The following is an 18,360-nucleotide window of genomic DNA, read 5'->3' as shown; positions in this document are numbered from 1 at the left end:
GGGCGCAAATGACTAACCTAACCCAGCTGAAACCGACAGAATGGCCTAAAAGACACTTCCATGGCCGTTTAATCCGGAAATTTTGGGTTTGGTGAATTGAAACGGTGCCCTGTGGCTAACTTCAAGTGGCTGGATCCAACATGGAGCCGGTGTAAACAAAATATTTTTCCTACAATTTCAAATAATCCAAAAATGAAATAAAGCCCGCAATGGCCGAGTCTGGGCAAAATCAAGCTGGGGCGGACGTCCCCGAGGACCTGTTCCGCGGCGTGAAGTTCTTCGTCAGTGGGGAAATTGCTGAAAAGGTGCGCGAAAATTCAACCCCCAAGCAACTAATCGACTTGTTCCAGGTGGTTGATTTGCTGAAAGTTGGTGGGGCCGAGCGTTTGAACTATTTCTCCGATTATGTAACGCATTTAATTTGCGGCGAAAACGCCGAGGAAAATGATATCACGGACGCCACTGATCTGTACGAAATTCCGGCGGTTACGTCCAAGTGGGTTTTTGCGAGCGCCCGTCTGAAGAAGTTAGTTAATACCAAACCGTACGTTTACAATTTGAATAAGTTGTTCACGAATTTGGTGTTTTGCTTATCGAAAGTTGGAAGCGATCGTGAGGCGCTTTGGGCTGTCATCACTTATCATGGGGGCCTTGTCCAGCTCAATTTGACCAACAAATGCACACATTTAGTCACAGTCGACACAAATTCACCGAAATATGAGAAAGCCGCCAACTTGGGGGCCGACAAAATCACCGTAATAACGCCCGACTGGGTCGTAGAATCGGTGAAAAACAACGCATTGGCACAGGCGGACTTGTTCCACCCGAAGCTGATTCAGTGGCCGAAAGTTGCCAAACATGAAAGCACAATCGCGATCACGGGCTTCGAGCCTGAAAAAGTTGAATCAGTTGAGAAAACAAACGACATGGTGACTGATTCAACCCAGGCTTTATTAGACAAACTTAAGCAAAGAATGCCTTGGATTCAACCTCAAACAACAACAACTGCCGATATTGTGCCACCCAACGTGGTTGCGCCGAGTTTTCTCAACAAAAATCAACCAAATCAACCGGTGCGTACTTTCCCGCAACAACAATCACCACAGCCTGCTGTTGTACAAACGAATCAACAAATCCCCCGAAGTATTGTTCACCACACGCCTCAACCGCAACAACTCGTTCAACAACAACAACCACCACCACAACAATTTAATGTTCCAAATCAGGTCCATTTGAACCGACTGATCGGCCAACAACAACAACAGCAACAACGCCCGACTCTTCAACAGTTGAGAGGTCAGTTGGCCCCGAATCAACTGCACCAACACTTGTTACAACAACGTATCGCCCAACAAAATCAACAAAATGCCCAACGGCCGCTCACCATTCAACAGCAACAATTGTTGCAACAGCAAATTGCCCAAAGACAGTTACTACAAAATCAACAGCAACAACAACCCCAACCCCAGACGCAGTTTAGTAATGTTATCCAACAACAACACATTTTACAACAACAGAAAATTTTCGTATCGCAACAACCAAACCTGGCCGTGCAACAACAATTCAACCAGAATCAACAACCGCAACAGTTTAATCAACAGTTCGTACAGAACCAACCCGACTTAAATCAACCGCAACTGGTGCAACAACCGGCACAATTCCAACCGAATCAACAGTTGTTGTTGAATCAACAAACCCAGTTCAACCAACAACAACAACAAGCGGCGCAGCCTCAGCAACAACGCCCGCAAATCAATCAACACTTGTGGCAACAACAGCAACAAATGACTATCCGACATCCGGTCAATGTTGTTCAAGGCCCACGAATCCAATGGTCGCCCACCCAACAACCCAATCAACCGCAACGTCAATTCATACACTTGGACGCCCAAACTCACAACGAGCTACAAAAAATGAATCCTGAACAGCAGGCCATGTTCGTGCAACGCCTCAAACAAAAACAACTCCTAATGCAAAAACAATTGACACAGCGGGCCGGTGGTGGGCATATTTTGATCCGTGGTTCGGTGCCTCCAGGTCTCAACCCGCAACAGCAAATGCAGTGGTTGCAAAGGCAAGCGAAACAACAAGGTGTTGTACTGCAACAACAAACCATCACTCAGCCCAATATTCAACAACAACACGCGCCGGGTTTGAGTCCAATTCAACAACAGCAGCAGCAGCAGCAACAACAGCAGCCACAACAGTTTGACCAGAATCAACAACAACAGTTGCAGTTGAGGCAGTATAGGTTACAGCAGTTGCAACTACAGCGTGAACAAGCGCAGAAAAATCAAATCGCCGCTGTGCAGCAACAACCAGTACAAGCGGGTGTTGTTAGGCCTTTAGGACCGGTGATTCCCGATTCGACGACGAATCCACCCGAAGCCAACTCGCAACAGTTGGTTGTTAATGCCAAAACTAAGACGGCCTTGGCGAATATGTTGAGTAATCGGCTGCAGAGTGGGGGAGGGACGGTGCCCGTTCCGGAAACGATACCGGAACCGTCAGCGGCGGGAACGCTAAGGTAAGTGGTAGTGAATTGTTTTTGGTTTAAAAATGCGATCATTTGGCTGAGACACTCTGTACATTTTTTTAAATACATAAGGATGTGTTTCAAATTAATTACCGGTTGTAACCGATTTTGTAAACGATGTTGTAACGTAAAATTGTAATTTTTTAAATGAGAATCATAGTTGGCTATGACATTTTCGAAAAGCTTATTTTTTCTGAACTCAAAACAATATAAATATAGTTTGATATTTTTATATATTTTTGATAAAAATAAATTTAAAGTATTTGAAAGTAGTTGGCCATGGAAAAATTATTTCACATAAAAGGTGTGACTAATCTAGAAATTTTGTGAATGGTTATTAAAGTAAAAAATGTGAAATTATAAAATTAAGCTATGTTAAAGTTATTTTCAATTGAACAAATAATACGATTGTCGCAAATTAATTACATAAAAAATGTGCAGAAAATTGCAAACGATGTGCCACTATCATTTGATGCCACTTTTTTATGATTTAGTAAAGTAGAATGGAGGTGGCGTTGATAATGTTATGTATTTTTTTACCACAGATGATTTGATTTTGGTGTTTGGATTGACATTTTTTTGTAAAATAAAATTTTATTGATACACAATCATACAATTAATAAGATTTTTCTTCTTCCGACATTTCTTGTTTAAAATTGAAAAATAGAATCACAACGTAAGCTTGGCGTTTTAAATATAAAACAAATAATTTTTATTAATTGCAAAAATTTGACCTAATAAAAATTTATTATGCTGTTTTTGAATTAATTAGGGTTTAAAAAATCATTAAATTTAAAATACTTGTTGGGTAATACAATTTTCATAGTTTTAATTACAAATCCAATTTTTTTTCATGGCCTACGATAAAGAAAAAGCGAAATGTTTTGTTTTTTCTTAATTATTTAAAATTAATGTATTACATAAATAAACATCAGAGAAAAATAGGGTTTTCGAAAATGTCATAGCCACCTATGATTCCTATTTAAAAAAATAAAGCTTTATGTTATTACAGTTAAACGAATGGTTGAAAAAAATTACTGATGACGTTATTAGATTTTCTGAAAAAAAGTGCCTGTATAATGTCTTTATTTCAAATGTGTATCTTTTATAATAAGGAAGATATGATTTTTTTAAGATTTCGCTAAAATGTCAACTTTTGATTATAAGTCGAAAACAAAAGACGATAGCGAAATGCGGTTTTGACCAAAATTATTTTCTCAAAAAACGGACCCGAGAATGTGACACTCGTTTTTCTCTAAACCTATTTTATAATATAATATTTTTATATTTTAAAAATAAATACCAAAATTTTTGTAGCAATATGTACTTCTCAGACAGTTTGTCTGAAGCAGTCTACATTCTATAAATAGATATTTAAGTTAAAATTTAATTAAAAAAAATGTTTTTGGAAAAAATAATAGTACATGCTATAGACATTTAGACATGAGACACCTTGTACTTTTTTTGCCAGTAGTTTTCCTCGACGATAATTGGGAATTAACTCGTTAAAAAACTGCTTTAACTTTAAGTTTTCATATAATTTCCGGTTATAACCGATGTAAAAGTTCGTAACAAACAATTCTGGTTGTAATTTGTTTAAAAAAAAATATTTAGGTTGATGACGGCTCAACATAACGCCGCTCTTAATCCGAATAACCGGCCCCAAGATTTAATTGCCTTGCAACAACAACGTAGAGTTATAAATGGCCCTAATGGCGAGATTATAAGGGCACTGGTGCCCCAATCAGGAGTACCAGGACCGGTTATAGCGCAAACTGAGCCCCCTAAAGTGCAGTTTTCGCCCCGACCGGCTGTACCGATGCAACATAGGCCGGGGCCGTTCTACGGACACAATCCCAACTTAAAACGTAAGTCAATATAACGGTAGGTTTAATTTTACACCGTAAAATTTTACGGTGTAAACGCCAAAATTTATTTTTGACGAATAAAACTTGCTAAAATGCTAAATGATGTTTCAGTCCCGCCAGATTTGTTTCTTCTGGGGTGCATTTTTGTCGTTGTTGAAATCGAGCGTTATTTGGACGAATCATTGCCCGGATGGAAACAAAAAATTGAAAAACATGGAGGTACAATTTTTTTTTCATTTTTATTAAGAGAAAATCAATACATATTTGTGACAGGCGAGGTTGAAAAACAATACTGTAATCGTGTGACGCACGTTTTATGCGAAACGCAACGTCACGGCGTCGTAATGCAAGCGTTACGCGACTGTAAACGCTGCATAACCATTTATTGGTTAAGTGACGTCATGATGCGTAAACAAGTGCTGCCACCTTGGACCGCTCTCCACCTACCAACTATTTACCTCGACACAACTCCAGCAGCTAAACACTTAATAACTTTAAGCGGATTTACAGGGTGTGAGCGAAATCGGGTCAAACATATGATTAATTACACGGGTGCTAAGGTTAGTGTGACAAATGTCAAAAAAAAAACAATGACAAGTGACTTCCAGTTTACGTCATACTTCTCCAAACACAATACTTTATTAATTGCGGCGAAAGGCGAGGGCGCGAAATACAATCACGCCAAGAAATGGGGGATTCCCGTGGTGAATGTCCAATGGCTGACTGACATAATGCTAGGGAATTTCTCGGCCTTGAACCAGATGGAACATATAATGTACCAACAGTTTCCCACGCCGCCTAATTTCAGCTTCGACCCCAAACTAGTACCGAATTTGATGCGTAAGTGTTTGAGATTTTTGAATTTGGCGCCAATAATTACTTGACAGATGCGTGGAAAATGCCAATAAATATATCCCAAGAGTCGTACGAACGCGTTAAGCGAAGCTCATCGCCGGTCCTAATGCCCAAAAAGGCGAAAAAAATGAAAACCGAGCAAACCGACGAAAACGACAACGTGGACGAAGGCGTTGAAGTGAACGCAAATTACAGGATCCTGTTTTCCATGTCTTCCGAAACGGCGACGTTGCAAAAAATCGTCAAGTGGGTCATGGATGTTGCGTTTTCGTGTCACTTTACCGATTGTTTCAGGCAACTGGGCGGCATTGTTGCGAAATCGCACCACGACTGCACACATCTCGTGATGCCATCTTTGAGCCGTACTAATAAACTGTTGTTCTGTATATGTCGCGAGGTGTTTATAATGCCGGAACAGTGGCTTAGGGACTCGCACACGGCGCAGAAATTCCTAGACGAGGCTAGCTATAGTCTAGACACCAAAGAATTCAACAGTGAATATAAGTGCGACTTTACGCAAACTTTGAACACGAGGAATCGCAGCAAGCTGTTCGAGGGGAAATTTTTCTGGGTAACGCCGAGCGTTTTCCCGAGTAAAAAAGTCCTAGTTGAGCTAGTACAGAGTTGTGGGGGGATTGTCGAAAAAATACGACGGACTTCGGCGCAAATCGAAGCAACAAACATTAATTCGCCCTACAGTTATATCATAATAACGCACGAGAATGACATTCACTTAGTTGCCGATTTGTTGCGGAATAAGAAAGACAAGGTGCGGATTGTTTGCAGTGCCGAGCTGATCTTCAGTGCCATTTTGAAACAAACTTTCGAAGTCGAGCCGTTCGCTGTCAAAGTTTTATGAAATTAAGTGTACATATTTTTCGACATAGGACCAAAACCGTGTTTTTAGGGTTACGTTTTGTTAATTTGTGATTTCTTTGTCAGATTTTGTAAAATTTCTAAGATAATAAAAGTTACACAAATTGGCAATGTTTTTGTTACGGTCCTGTCGTTTCGCAACGGGCCAGTCCAACCCTGTCCATTTCATTCATTAAGCACACATCTAGAACAGGTCATCGTCAGAAGTGACAATAAAGGACGCCATCATTGTTTAAATTTTTATTGACAGTAAATCCAGTGGCGTGGTTACGCCGCGACTTTTGATACTTTTAAATAGAGTCCGCCCCTGTTTTGCACAAAAAGCGAGCCAGGGTCGAAGCGGAGCGGCACAGGGGTGCGATTTGTTGCGTCAAAAGCAAAGTCCTTGATAATCGATGCGAGCGCCACCTTGCTGACCAACAAGGCGAACCTTTGCCCTACAATTAACACTTGTATTTTTCATAATAAAATTACAACACCTACGTACCGATGCAATTTCTCGGGCCTTCCCCGAACGGTAGGTACGTATACGGCGTCAGATTCTTCTTGTTCTCGTCACTGAACCGCTCAGGATCGTATTTCTCAGGATCAGGATAATACTCAGGATCGTAGTGAAGTCCCGAGATTGGCACAATAATCGAGACGCCTTTGTCTAGGGTAAAGCCGGTCTCTTCGAACGTGTATTTCACGTCCGACTTCCGGTTTAAAAATGGCGCCAAAGGGTACTTCCGTAACGTTTCTAGTAAAAAATTTGGCTCAGTTGGCCATGAAAAAATTATTTGTTACCGTTCAAAACCATATCAAGGTATTTCATACGTGCGATGTTTTCGTACGTAAACGCCTCACTTTCGTTGTAAATTTCCGTAACTTCGTGTCGTAACCGATCCTGAATTGTTTTATTTAAAGCGAGTTCGTAACAAGTCAGCGCCAATGTGATCGAAGTTGTGTCGTTTCCAGCTGAGAAAAACGCTATAGCCTGTGCGGCCATTTTGATGTCGTTGTCTGAAACAAAATGGCGGCGTGCGGTCGTCACGTGTCAAGTGTCAATTACCGAATTTATAGCCATCTGTGATCGTCTCAGTCTTGCGCAAATTATTCAAAAGGTCAATAAAGTCGTTCCTAATTATTTTCTTCTTCTCTCGCTCCTGTAGCGTGGTTTTGAACACATTCAGGAGATAATCGGAGGCGGTTTTGTCGGCAAAAGTCAGCCTGAAAATGTCGACAAAACTCGGCATGAAAAAAAAACTAAAAATGGAAATGCTCCGAACGACCGATTTGAAATCAACCAATTGCGTGGCCATCTTCAAAATCTCCGAGTTGTCGTTCCGGAAGCAAAAAGTGTTGATTCCGAACGCACAAGTCGAAATAATATCGACCGAGTATTTTTTCATCGTGATTTTCACGTCGATTTCGTCGGTGTTTTGCGCCAAAAAGCGGTGCAAATCGTCGACGCATTCCTGCATCAGCGGGAACATTAGCTTCATTTTGCCGGAAGTGAAGACCGGCGATAACTTGGCGCGTAAATTGCGCCAAACTGCGTCCTTCGAAATGAAAAGTGTGTGAAAAGCCAGGGGATCCACAGCTTCATTTGTGGCGATATTTCTGTTGGTGAACTTGTCAAAGTCCTTGACCAGGACCTTCCGGAGGATTTCCGGGCTCCGGATCAGGAGCACCGGCTGGTGGAAAATGTAAATACCGACATAAGGGGCCGAAAACTGGTTGTAGATCGTGCGAATGCGTTCGAAAATGTGCTCCTTTCGCACGGCAATGTTGTAAAAACTGCCGAAGAAGAGGAACGGTTTGTCGGTTGGGACATTTCGCGACTGCCAGTAGTTGTAGTTTTTCGCGTAAATGTAGTACAGTAGGAGCAGAAAACTTGCGAAATAAACGAGGAACATCTAAAAGTTTTGGTTACTACAGGGGGTTTATTTGTTGACTCACCTTGAGACGCAGCAAGTCAAGGCATTACTGAAATTTGACGACAAAAACGCAACGTGGCTAAAAATTTATCTTTTATTTCTTAATAACAAACAAGTTCCGTCTCAAAATCTAGGGGAGCGTGGGCAAAAAACCAAATCACTCGAAATATGCGACACTTGACCACTACACGCTTCCCGCCTCTCCCCTATTTCCCAATAATTGATATTTTAATCACTGTAATTAAATACAGTGTCAACGATAAGAAGGCAAAGAGTCAACAAATTGAATGATAGTAAGGCTCGCAATAAGCAAATAAAAAAGTCTATTAAACGAATTACTGTAACAAGTTAATGACACTTAAGGCGGCAAATTGGCCACTTCCGGCCCACAGATGGCGCTGTTTGAAAACCCCGTCATAGGTTTAATTTGTGGTTTTCTCGACTAGCATAATCTTTTTTTAAAGGTAGGTCAGTTATTTTTTATATATTTTCCATTAATAAAACAAGCAATCCGAAAATAATAAGTTTATTAAAATCAAGTACATGGGCCTATTTGGTAATCTGACTAGTGCTGACAATAAATAGCTGCTCTTGTAGTTCCCCTAGACTAGCCAGACCGCCGCCCAAACCACCGCAGCCACGCCCACGGCCCCTCGCCCCGCCCCATTCCTGGGCTTGGTCAGGCCTTGCTGGTTGGGCTCCTCGACTTGGTTGCCAAGTTCGGTGCCAGCAGCCGGGTACCACGTGGTTGTTTTCCCACTCTCGCTTTGTGGACTCCAACTGGTCACCGTTGCCCAATCAGGACGCGATGACGGTGTTGTGGACACGCCTGTGGGCGTGTCCGACCAGCTACTGGCTCTGCCGAAGGAGGCGGGGCGTGTGCGCGAACCCAGCATTTGGGTGGGGGACGCGTCCTATAATTTCACTGTAGGGTTGAAAATCAGGTTTGGGGGATTTACCGAATTTGGGGTTATGCTGGACGAGGGCAGCCACGTTGTTGGTGGTTTTGGGGGAGTCACCCGTGCGGGGAGGATCTCCTTGGGGGCGATGTCCTCGATGGTGCTCCAGGGGTACACTTCGCTTGATGACGTGGAGAAGGGTTGCGAGTCGGTGGCGAGTGTCGTGCAGTCGCCAGAGTTGGGGCTGGAATTTAAGGCGTGGCTTGGGGTTGATAAGTCACGTGGGCTTACATGTAGTTGTAGCATTGGTCCTGGAGGAAACTCAAAGCCTTGTCGATTAAGTGTGTTGCGAATTCGGGGGCGTTTCGGTCGCATAGGCGGCGCGTTTCGCGCATGATACACTGTTTGAAACGATCGTGGGAGCTAAAACAGGCCAAACGTCAAGTTGGTGATTTCACCAACGGGCAGGCCTACCAACACAATGTTGATTTCGAGATAATTTCCCCTTGGGCGACTTGATCCACTAAAAGATTGTAGTGTGAGCCACAATGGGCAGGTTCTGTAATGGTACTCTTAATACAGGGGGCATATTGTAAGTATTCCTTCTGATAGCTGGGTTGTACACACATCTGGTGCACACTTTCGATGGAATCTTCCACTGCTTTGTTAAACTGGCGTCTTTGTTGTTCAGTAAAACAATTATCAGTGTAGTATTTCAAGCAATCGACGAATTTATTCCAAGTCTTGCAAACTATATCAATGTCGTTCATGTTGTCGGGGAAAATTAAATGGGGCTGTTTGACCAAAGGGTCAGCGATTCGAATGCACTCATCGTAGGACTCCCTTGAGCAGTCGATTCGGGCCGAAGCCATTGCCGGAAGGATAAAAAGAATGGGGTACAGGAACAACATTTCTGGGGTTCCTGCAAAATTAGGGATTTTTGTTTCGTTAAGTTGTGCCGCTCGAACATTAAATAATAGTTTTTTTTATTAATTTTGTACATAATAATACCACAGGACGCAGTAAAAGTAATAAATAAAACCACAACACAACAGTTTATCTTTAATACAATTTAATAACTTGAGAAACGACCAAATCTAGTGATTTCTTTATAAAGTTGGCAGTGCTTTTTCAAAGTGAGACGCTTTATTCAACAAGTGCAAGAATTGTGTTTTATTTATTGTGTTTGTGCTATTTTATGTTGTTTTTCCGCTCCTGAATCCCGTGATTTAACCCCCACAGACTTTTGGTTGTGGAAGATTGTGTGGTAAGTTGTTTTTTTGACTCGCTGAAAAATAGGTTATAAAGGCATTCGCAACTTAAGAAACAACTTTGTCTATTAAATTATGGTCCTTAAGCCGCTTATTACAGTAGTCAAAACCGTTTTTCCGTATCTGCTCTTTAACTCAAGTTATTTCGCTTTAAAATTGAAATTATGACGTCATACCGGCGTCTATTGAGCATTCGGTCCTATTTTAGGACCAAATGGTTTTTGGTTCCATAAAACAATTTTAAGACAAAATCTAGAACAGAAAGGAGTTTATTTTTGATTTTGTGGACGATGTGCCAAAAATATTCAAGTATTTGTCAGGTTTTTGGGGTTGAGAGGCGGTTGTGACGTCACGTTTTTTTCTTTTAATTTATTTGTTTTATTATTTGATCAGCAGGTCAAGGCAATTTTCCAATCAAAAATCACTTTTCGTGCAATTTTCCGCGCTACATTAATTAAGGTCAGCCCAATTTGTCGATTCGTTATCACGTGATCGCGCACGTCACAACATGGCGCCGTTTCTATTCTCTAACCTAAATCTGAAAAAAATTTATAGACTCGTCTTCGTCTGAAAAGTTAAATTCCACGTTCCGGCCTGTTTCGTGATTGTAAATCTGATAAAAGTTTCGTGTTAGACGTCTTCAAATTATCGCAATGCAGAAATATTTGCACGAAAAATTGTTAAAAAAAAATACACACAAATAACTCCAAGGTGACACAAAACGAATGAGTCAGTTTTTTTCGATGTGACTTCTTGATGGAGACGTTCAACCCCTTATCCAAGGCCAAATCGTGGGTTTTTCTCTGAATACATTTGAATTTTCGCGATTTACTGAATGTATAAAAGGGTCAAACTTTAACGACCCTCTGTTGCGTGCCACATCCGATACCAATGACCGGAAACAGTCGACCAACTCGGTTGTTGGAGCATTTCGGGGGAAAACCGGCGAGAAACGAATTGGTCGAGTGTTGTAATGCGGTTTTGATTTTAAATAGAAATTGCGCGCTGTAGCTAGAGTGGGCGGGGTTAACTCGACAAGGGGGAGGGGCCAATTCACCCGCCAAAAAATAACTAGTTACGCCGGAAGTAATGAAAATATTTGCAAAAACCAAGGCCTACTCCAAACAATACGAAATAAGTCATCAATTTTCCGGTTGATCTTATGCCAATCTTTTGTTTCCGGATCCATCTCGAACCAATTACGAAACTTCCCGTCTTTAATAACATTCTAACATTGTTTACAACAAAACTGCAACTTTCGCTTTCTCTAATTAAATAAAACAAACCAAAAGCGTAACGAAAACAATTGTACGAGAGGGTGAATCACCCATTTAGCCATCCTAAAATATGTATTGGCGTAATTACAGTAATCGAGTCAATAATTTTCGTATTGAAATGTCACTGAACTTGCATTTTATCAATGGAACTGTTCTCCGGAACGGTCAAAAACGTGAAATTTTAGATTAATTTGAGTGTAATAATGTCATCCGGTGACGTGCAATGACAGTTAAAAATTCATTGAAATTTATTTTTAATTCCATCGATTTGCTAATTACAATTAAAATTACATTTTTTATAATTGATAATACAATTAGTCCGAAGTTCGGTGATAATGTAATGATAATACATACGCGTCTTGATGAAAATATCGAAAAAAACTGTCATCAAGTTGGCTTAAAATAAAAACAAGTCACTTTTGTTTTCGTCCGCGCCAACTAGATCGGTACCATCACCTTCACACTTTGTGGTCAACACACGGAATAAAGTTTTACGGTCGAGAAATCTGTAACAATCGATGGAGAGGCCACGCAACAATGACCCTTTACATCAAAAGCACTTGTCCACTTTTACCCCCTCTTGAATGTAAATAAGGTGGTGGGAAAATGCCTTAATAATTCATTCCAAGTTATCGGAAAACTTAATTCGATTAAAGAGTAGGCGGACGTTCACAGCCGCCTCAAAATACTGAAAAATGGTTCAATTTTGCGATTTTTAACTGAAGCCGGTCCTGTTCTTTTAATTTTTCGCCTAATTTTTTGTGTTTTCTCTTGGTGTAATGGCTTTTTCATTATATTAAAAATTTTACAGCCGGTCCTGTGTTTCTAGTTCGGCTCTTTGAGTCCAAAACCAACAAATTTGGACATTTTTTTGTAAAAAAAAGGTTGTTCATGTATGGACATTGATTGAAATAATTATTTTGTGTACAAGAATTTGAAAATTTTCGAAGCCGGCCCTGTTCTTTTAGTTCGTTTTTTTGGCGAAAGTGGCGCTTTTTCAAATTCTGCGCCAAAAACCGGCAAATTTTGCCCATTTCTTGCCCATTTTTGGGAAATTAATACAATTATGTTGCGTGTTATCACAAATTGTGTGTTTGTGTGCGTTTTTTGTGTCTTTTTGCCAATTTTATCAGTTTCGTAATGACACTGATAATGGCATAGTGTGCTGCTGTCAGCGTGATATTCTAGGTTAGGTAAGTGCCCCCTTTATCACAAATTGTGCGTTTTTGTGTTAAATCATTGTTTTTTGTTGTGATTTGAAACAGTTTAGTTGTGGCGTCCGTCGTTAGGGGCGCTGGCGCATCGGCGTCGTCAGCTGTCATTTAAAAATTGACATTTATGTAAATAATCATCAATAAAGCCTCTATAAATGTAAAAAACGGTCATGTCGGGCTACAAACGCGTCAATTTCTACGAATTGTGTCGATTATGTGCCACAAACCAGCAAAAAGACAAAACGCACATCTTCCAGGAAGAGGGCCGCAAAATCCAGCTCCAAACAAAAATCCAAAGCTGTCTCTCCCTCACTGTGAGTGTTGGTGTGTTCACCAGGCGCCCCCACACCGCCCCCTTGTTTTAGGTCTGCGAGAACGACTTTTTACCCAAAGTCGTTTGCTCCAAATGCCTCCGAACGCTCGAAGTTTGCTATTCGTTCCGGCAAGAGTGCGTCAGTTCCGAGAGCATGCTCTCAAGCTATTTCAAAAATTTCAGGTATACGGAGGATTTTAAAAAATCGGGCAAGGTTGATAACACTTGTCTTAGCGGCCCCCTTGAGACACTAACCGCCGATTTCAGGTCTACATCAAGGACACGGCCACCAAGACCGCGCCCCCTGAGCCCCCAACCTTCACCGAAGTCAAACCGGTGGAAAACGTGCCCTTCTACACCCTACAACTACCGGCAATTGTGACCAATCAACCGGTCAAAGCGGAAAAAATCGCCCCCATGATGGGGGCCATCAAAACAGCCCCCCGAAACGAAATGAGCAACGTGGTGGTGAACGCCAACGGCGAAGTCCTAAATATCGCCCAATTGGTTGATTTTGAATCGCTGATTAATCAAGCCGGCTTGCAACAACAAAAGAAATGCGTCACCAAGGCGACTAAGAAAGACAAGGAGGACCCGATTATTAAAATTGATCTCACAACGACCAGCGAATCAAATTATGACACGGGTCAAAAAAATAAAAATCCAAATAAATTCGCATACGCGATCAAAGTCGAAGAAAAATTAAATAATCCATCGGTGATTTTCAATAATTTGCCCGAATTTAATCAAAATGCTGCGTTCAATGGTTATAATAATAGTCTGTACACCCCTGGTGTTGTGGCGACACCTAGCGTTGTTTGTAATACAGTGGAGCCATCTACTGTTAATTTGAACGTATTAAGCCAGGATTTGAACCAGCCAGCGGCGCAGCCCTACCAACATAAAGTGGTGGCCGAAGAAATGGCCCCAACTCAGGTGAATAACAACAATCAAATAATCAAGTCGCACGTGTGTGAGATTTGTCAGAAGAGTTTCAAAAGAAGGGAACATTTGTACCAACATGTTAAGTTACATACGGGTTTTCGTCCGTACACTTGCGAGAATTGTAATAAGAGTTTTATGCGCAAGGAGCATCTCCTAAGGCATATGACGTCACACAGTGGGCAGAAAAATTTTACGTGTAATATTTGCGATAAGAGTTTTTCGCGCAATGATAATTTGCTGAAGCATAAGAAAACGCACGATAAACAGGCGAGTTATACGTGCGATATTTGCCAGAAGCAGTTTGTGATGAAGCACTATTATCTGGCGCATAAATTGACGCATGATAGCGATAGGTGTAGTCTGGCGAATGTTTGGAATGTGTTAAAGACGTAGAAAAAAGCTTTAATTGTATAATCTCAAGGTACAAAACTTAGTATTGTTTTTATTTATTTATTTATTAGGTGCGTAACGACCAATGAAATTAAAAAGCTAGTCCTTTTATTTATTACTATCATAAGGTTTTTTTTGTAAATATGATGTGTTTGAGTTTAATAAACTAGACTGAAAATTATTGGGTTTTATTTTTCCCTTTTTTTTAATTTTGGAAGTTGGGGTTCGGGGTTCGAACCCCGTCGCGACCTACTTTTTTTTCGTAGAAAATGCGAAATGGTGGGAAGTTTTATTGCGTAAAATGAGAATTAAATTTTTTTGTGAATATGATGTGTTTGAGTTTAATAATAAATTAGACTGAAAATTATTGGGTTTTATTTTTTTCCTTTTTTTTGGAAGGTGGGGTTCAGGATTCGAACCCCGTCGCGACCCACTTTTTTTTCGTAGAAAATGCGAAATGGTGGGGAGTTTTATTGCGTAAAATGTGAATAATTTTTTTTGTAAATATGATGTGTTTGAGTTTAATACTGAAAATTATTGGGTTTTATTTTTTCTCTTTTTTTTTTTGGAAGTTGGAGTTCGGGGTTCGAACCCCGTCGCGACCCACTTTTTTTTCGTAGAAAATGCGAAATGGTGGGGAGTTTTATTGCGTAAAATGAGAATAAAATTTTTTGTAAATATGATGTGTTTGAGTTTAATACTGAAAATTATTGGGTTTTATTTTTTCACATTTTTTTGTTTTGGAAGTTGGGGTTCGGGGTTCGAACCCCGTCGGGACCCACTTTTTTTTTGTAAAAAATGCGAAACGTTGGGGAATTTTATTGCGTAAAGTGAGAATTAAATTACCACTAGGGAAATTTTATTTTTTTCCAGGTTAAACAAACGATTTAAACCAAATCTAAAGTGTTTTTTCAATTGTCTTGCGAACTTTTTCAAAACTTAACCAAAAAATCACCAAATATTCAGTTTTTCTCAAAAATTTAATCGCGATTTTTCACTAGATGTAGTATAATTTTTCAATAAAATCACGTTTTATTTTATTTAAAGATTTTCATTTACGCATTATTTCAACATTCATAAAGCTTTTTCCTTGTATTTCACAGATCACTATCTTTATAATTAGTCGAGCAATTACACAGTGGGTAATAAAAATAATGTTTATTTTTGCAATTTAATATTCTCTACTAAAATACTGGCAATAGTTTTGCCACTGAGTGTACGTTTAATAATTGATGTGTTTTTCCCCGATTGATTGGTTGATTACGGCTTGTTATATTTAATAACCGGATATTAGTTCCAAAACCTGAACTAAATAAATTCATCTGTTTTCCTCTTTGCTCATTTGGGTAAAAATGTTTCGTGACATCACACTCGATCCCAAATTTTTCCACTGCTACCAACCCATTTTTACCACGACCCGATTTTTGGGCCTAAACCCCCTAACTTGCCACAGAACCCCCAAGTCGTATTTATTGAAATGGTCGTGGACTTTGTACAGTTTCAACTGCGTCCTGATCGCAATCTTGAGTAAAAAAATAATCGATAATAATTTTTTTATTCGGCAAAATTGTAGCAATTTTGGGGTTTTATGGTTTAGAGAGTTACATCAAAGCCGGCACTGATGGTTTCGTTTGGTCCAAATTCACCCAAAACCACTTCTTATCGATCCTCGATTTCGCCGAATTGCAACTTTTGGGTTTTTATTTCGTGGTGGTTCAACCATTTGGGTTTAAACACTTTGCCGAAATGATGGATGGTTTTGGTAAAATCGATTCGCTTTTTCCCGATTTTGAGAGTGAAAACGAGCGGAGATTGTGCATAATTTTCGGGAGTGGCGTTTTTGTGGTTTTTTCGATGGTTTTGGTTTTTGATGGGATTGTGGTTTGGCGGAACGTTAATGGGACCGAGTTGGGTTTAAAGGATTACACGTTTTATCTGGTTTATTTCGTTTTGATCGGCTTTGAGTTGCAGTATTGGCAGTTGGTTGGTTTCATCGAACGGAGGATGAGACGAATTAATAAAAATTTGAAACATAGTGATGGTATTTTTTTAATTGAAGAAAATTTTTCGTTATTTAAAATTGTAGAAAACAGCCATCGCTTGATTTTTAACGCCATGATTGGCTACGAGCACATTTACGACGTTATTAATTGGATCAACAAGATTTACAATATTCAGATTTCGGTATTTTTCGGAAACTCGATACATAATAATACGAGAAAATTTCAGTTGATTATTTCGAGTTGTTTCCTCCGAATTGTCCTAAATCTCTACGTCCTTATCTTATCAATTATTCACAAAGACGAAACTGTTTTACTGTTTTTGCAAGTCGCCTGGATTCTTCTGTATTTCATTCGTTTTGTAATAATTTTGGAAGTGTGTCATTCGTGTGAATTACAGGTAAAAAAAATATCTGATTTATCAAATCTTTACGTAACTAATTTTTAGCACCAGAAAACCTTGAATTTAATTTTCACTCTCATAACTCGTATTGTACGAGACGACACTAAAGATATTTTGAAAAATTTTAGTTTAAAATTGACTCAAAATAAAATCAGGTTCTGCTGTTTTGCCATTCCACGGATTAATCGATCGTTGTTTGTTACAGTAAATAAATAATGGATTAAACTAGGTTCTAATAACGTGGTTTATTGCAGATCTGCAGCTCGATAACGACGTTTTTGATTATTTTTATACAGTTTACAAAACTTTAACGTTGTAGTTTTATAAATCTGTTGAACAATTTGATTATTTTTTTCCGATTGATCGTCGTATTACAGAAGTTTCAATATTAAAAAAATGATATTTTTAAAAGCTTTGATGTTTGTCTCTGTTTCATATTTTCCGAAAGAAATTTGGGAGAGTTACTGTTATCCGAACGAACTGTAATCTTGCACCATACGTAATTTTTCAGTTTAAGTTGTAATTTATTTCAAGGACGCAGGCAATTAACTGGAAACAATAATTTGGGCCCTAATTGTAAGAAATTGTGACTTCAAACCCTAAAAAAAATTGTTCAAGTGCAAAAATAAAATTTTTAAAGACCAAAATTACAAAAAGAATGTCATTAATAACGTCCTTTACTACATTTTTTCTTCTTCTTGAGTTTATATAAAAACCGTAAGAATATAAGATATTTTAGCAAAACTGGCAGAACAATCATCATTAACTAAAAATTTAATTAATATTTCTCGATTGATCGTCGGATACAGAAGTTTCAATATTAAAAAAAATATATAGATATTCTTAAAAGCCTTGTTGTTTGTCTGTCTGTTTCAGATTTTCCGAAAGAAATTTGGGAGAGTCCTTGTTATCCGAACGAACTGTAATCTTGCACACATACGTAATTTTTCAGTTTAAGTTGTAATTTATTTCAAGGACGCAGGCAATTAACTGGAAACAATAATTTGGGCCCTAATTGTAAGAAATTGTGACTTCAAACCCTAAAAAAAATTGTTCAAGTGCAAAAATAAAATTTTTAAAGACCAAAATTACAAAAAGAATGTCATTAATAACGTCCTTTACTACATTTTTTCTTCTTCTTGAGTTTATATAAAAACCGTAAGAATATAAGATATTTTAGCAAAACTGGCAGAACAATCATCATTAACTAAAAATTTAATTAATATTTCTCGATTGATCGTCGGATACAGAAGTTTCAATATTAAAAAAAATATATAGATATTCTTAAAAGCCTTGTTGTTTGTCTGTCTGTTTCAGATTTTCCGAAAGAAATTTGGGAGAGTCCTTGTTATCCGAACGAACTGTAATCTTGCACACATACGTAATTTTTCAGTTTAAGTTGTAATTTATTTCAAGGACGCAGGCAATTAACTGGAAACAATAATTTGGGCCCTAATTGTAAGAAATTGTGACTTCAAACTCTAAAAAAAAATTGTTCAAGTGCAAAAATAAAATTTTTAAAGACCAAAATTACAAAAAGAATGTCATTAATAACGTCCTTTACTACATTTTTTCTTCTTCTTGAGTTTATATA

The 18,360-nt window shown here is 39.0% G+C and overlaps 5 protein-coding genes across 7 annotated transcripts; 3 read left to right on the top strand and 2 right to left on the bottom strand.

Annotated features, from left to right (window-relative positions):
- The first annotated feature begins 6 nt into the window (after positions 1 to 6).
- On the top strand, positions 7 to 6,241 carry Ptip (PAX transcription activation domain interacting protein). The gene is made up of 8 exons (XM_008196267.3): positions 7 to 305; positions 351 to 2,527; positions 4,151 to 4,404; positions 4,516 to 4,623; positions 4,678 to 4,964; positions 5,013 to 5,244; positions 5,292 to 5,505; positions 5,554 to 6,241. The coding sequence occupies exons 1-8, from the start codon at positions 210 to 212 to the stop codon at positions 6,116 to 6,118; spliced, it is 3,933 nt and encodes a 1,310-aa protein (XP_008194489.1). The 5' UTR covers positions 7 to 209; the 3' UTR covers positions 6,119 to 6,241.
- A 119-nt stretch (positions 6,242 to 6,360) lies between these two features.
- On the bottom strand, positions 6,361 to 8,333 carry LOC660152 (cytochrome P450 345D1). Its single transcript, XM_961681.5, has 5 exons — positions 8,077 to 8,333; positions 7,187 to 8,033; positions 6,922 to 7,137; positions 6,623 to 6,874; positions 6,361 to 6,572 (listed from the first exon to the last, which is right to left on the bottom strand). Exons 2-5 carry the CDS (start codon positions 8,031 to 8,033, stop codon positions 6,403 to 6,405), a joined length of 1,485 nt encoding a protein of 494 aa, XP_966774.1. The 5' UTR covers positions 8,077 to 8,333; the 3' UTR covers positions 6,361 to 6,402.
- A 231-nt stretch (positions 8,334 to 8,564) lies between these two features.
- Positions 8,565 to 12,067, bottom strand: LOC100142468 (uncharacterized). Its single transcript, XM_001814162.4, has 5 exons — positions 11,856 to 12,067; positions 9,428 to 9,875; positions 9,245 to 9,376; positions 9,014 to 9,197; positions 8,565 to 8,968 (listed from the first exon to the last, which is right to left on the bottom strand). Exons 1-5 carry the CDS (start codon positions 11,887 to 11,889, stop codon positions 8,657 to 8,659), a joined length of 1,110 nt encoding a protein of 369 aa, XP_001814214.2. The 5' UTR covers positions 11,890 to 12,067; the 3' UTR covers positions 8,565 to 8,656.
- Positions 12,068 to 12,477: 410 nt separating this feature from the next.
- On the top strand, positions 12,478 to 14,544 carry LOC103313306 (zinc finger protein 182). Of its 2 annotated transcripts, XM_008196269.3 has the most exons (4): positions 12,478 to 12,694; positions 12,767 to 13,029; positions 13,081 to 13,242; positions 13,296 to 14,544. In XM_008196269.3, exons 2-4 carry the CDS (start codon positions 12,886 to 12,888, stop codon positions 14,364 to 14,366), a joined length of 1,377 nt encoding a protein of 458 aa, XP_008194491.1. In that variant the 5' UTR covers positions 12,478 to 12,694; positions 12,767 to 12,885; the 3' UTR covers positions 14,367 to 14,544. The 2 variants fall into 2 exon arrangements, with proteins under 2 accessions (XP_008194491.1, XP_008194493.1); XM_008196271.3 differs by lacking the exon at positions 12,478 to 12,694 and having other exon boundaries at positions 12,712 to 13,029; positions 13,081 to 13,211.
- A 1,114-nt stretch (positions 14,545 to 15,658) lies between these two features.
- LOC107398036 (gustatory receptor for sugar taste 43a-like) lies at positions 15,659 to 18,241 on the top strand. Of its 2 annotated transcripts, XM_015980725.2 has the most exons (6): positions 15,659 to 15,890; positions 15,937 to 16,404; positions 16,450 to 16,547; positions 16,593 to 16,763; positions 16,812 to 16,970; positions 17,021 to 18,241. In XM_015980725.2, exons 1-6 carry the CDS (start codon positions 15,716 to 15,718, stop codon positions 17,075 to 17,077), a joined length of 1,128 nt encoding a protein of 375 aa, XP_015836211.1. In that variant the 5' UTR covers positions 15,659 to 15,715; the 3' UTR covers positions 17,078 to 18,241. The 2 variants fall into 2 exon arrangements, with proteins under 2 accessions (XP_015836211.1, XP_015836209.1); XM_015980723.2 differs by having other exon boundaries at positions 16,450 to 16,763.
- Positions 18,242 to 18,360: the final 119 nt, after the last annotated feature.

This window comes from Tribolium castaneum, chromosome 8, assembly GCF_031307605.1.
Source record: "Tribolium castaneum strain GA2 chromosome 8, icTriCast1.1, whole genome shotgun sequence".
In the NCBI taxonomy this organism is placed as follows: domain Eukaryota; kingdom Metazoa; phylum Arthropoda; class Insecta; order Coleoptera; family Tenebrionidae; genus Tribolium; species Tribolium castaneum.
The sequence above is the reverse complement of the archived record's forward strand: the minus strand, read 5'-3'. Positions and strand labels throughout refer to the sequence as shown.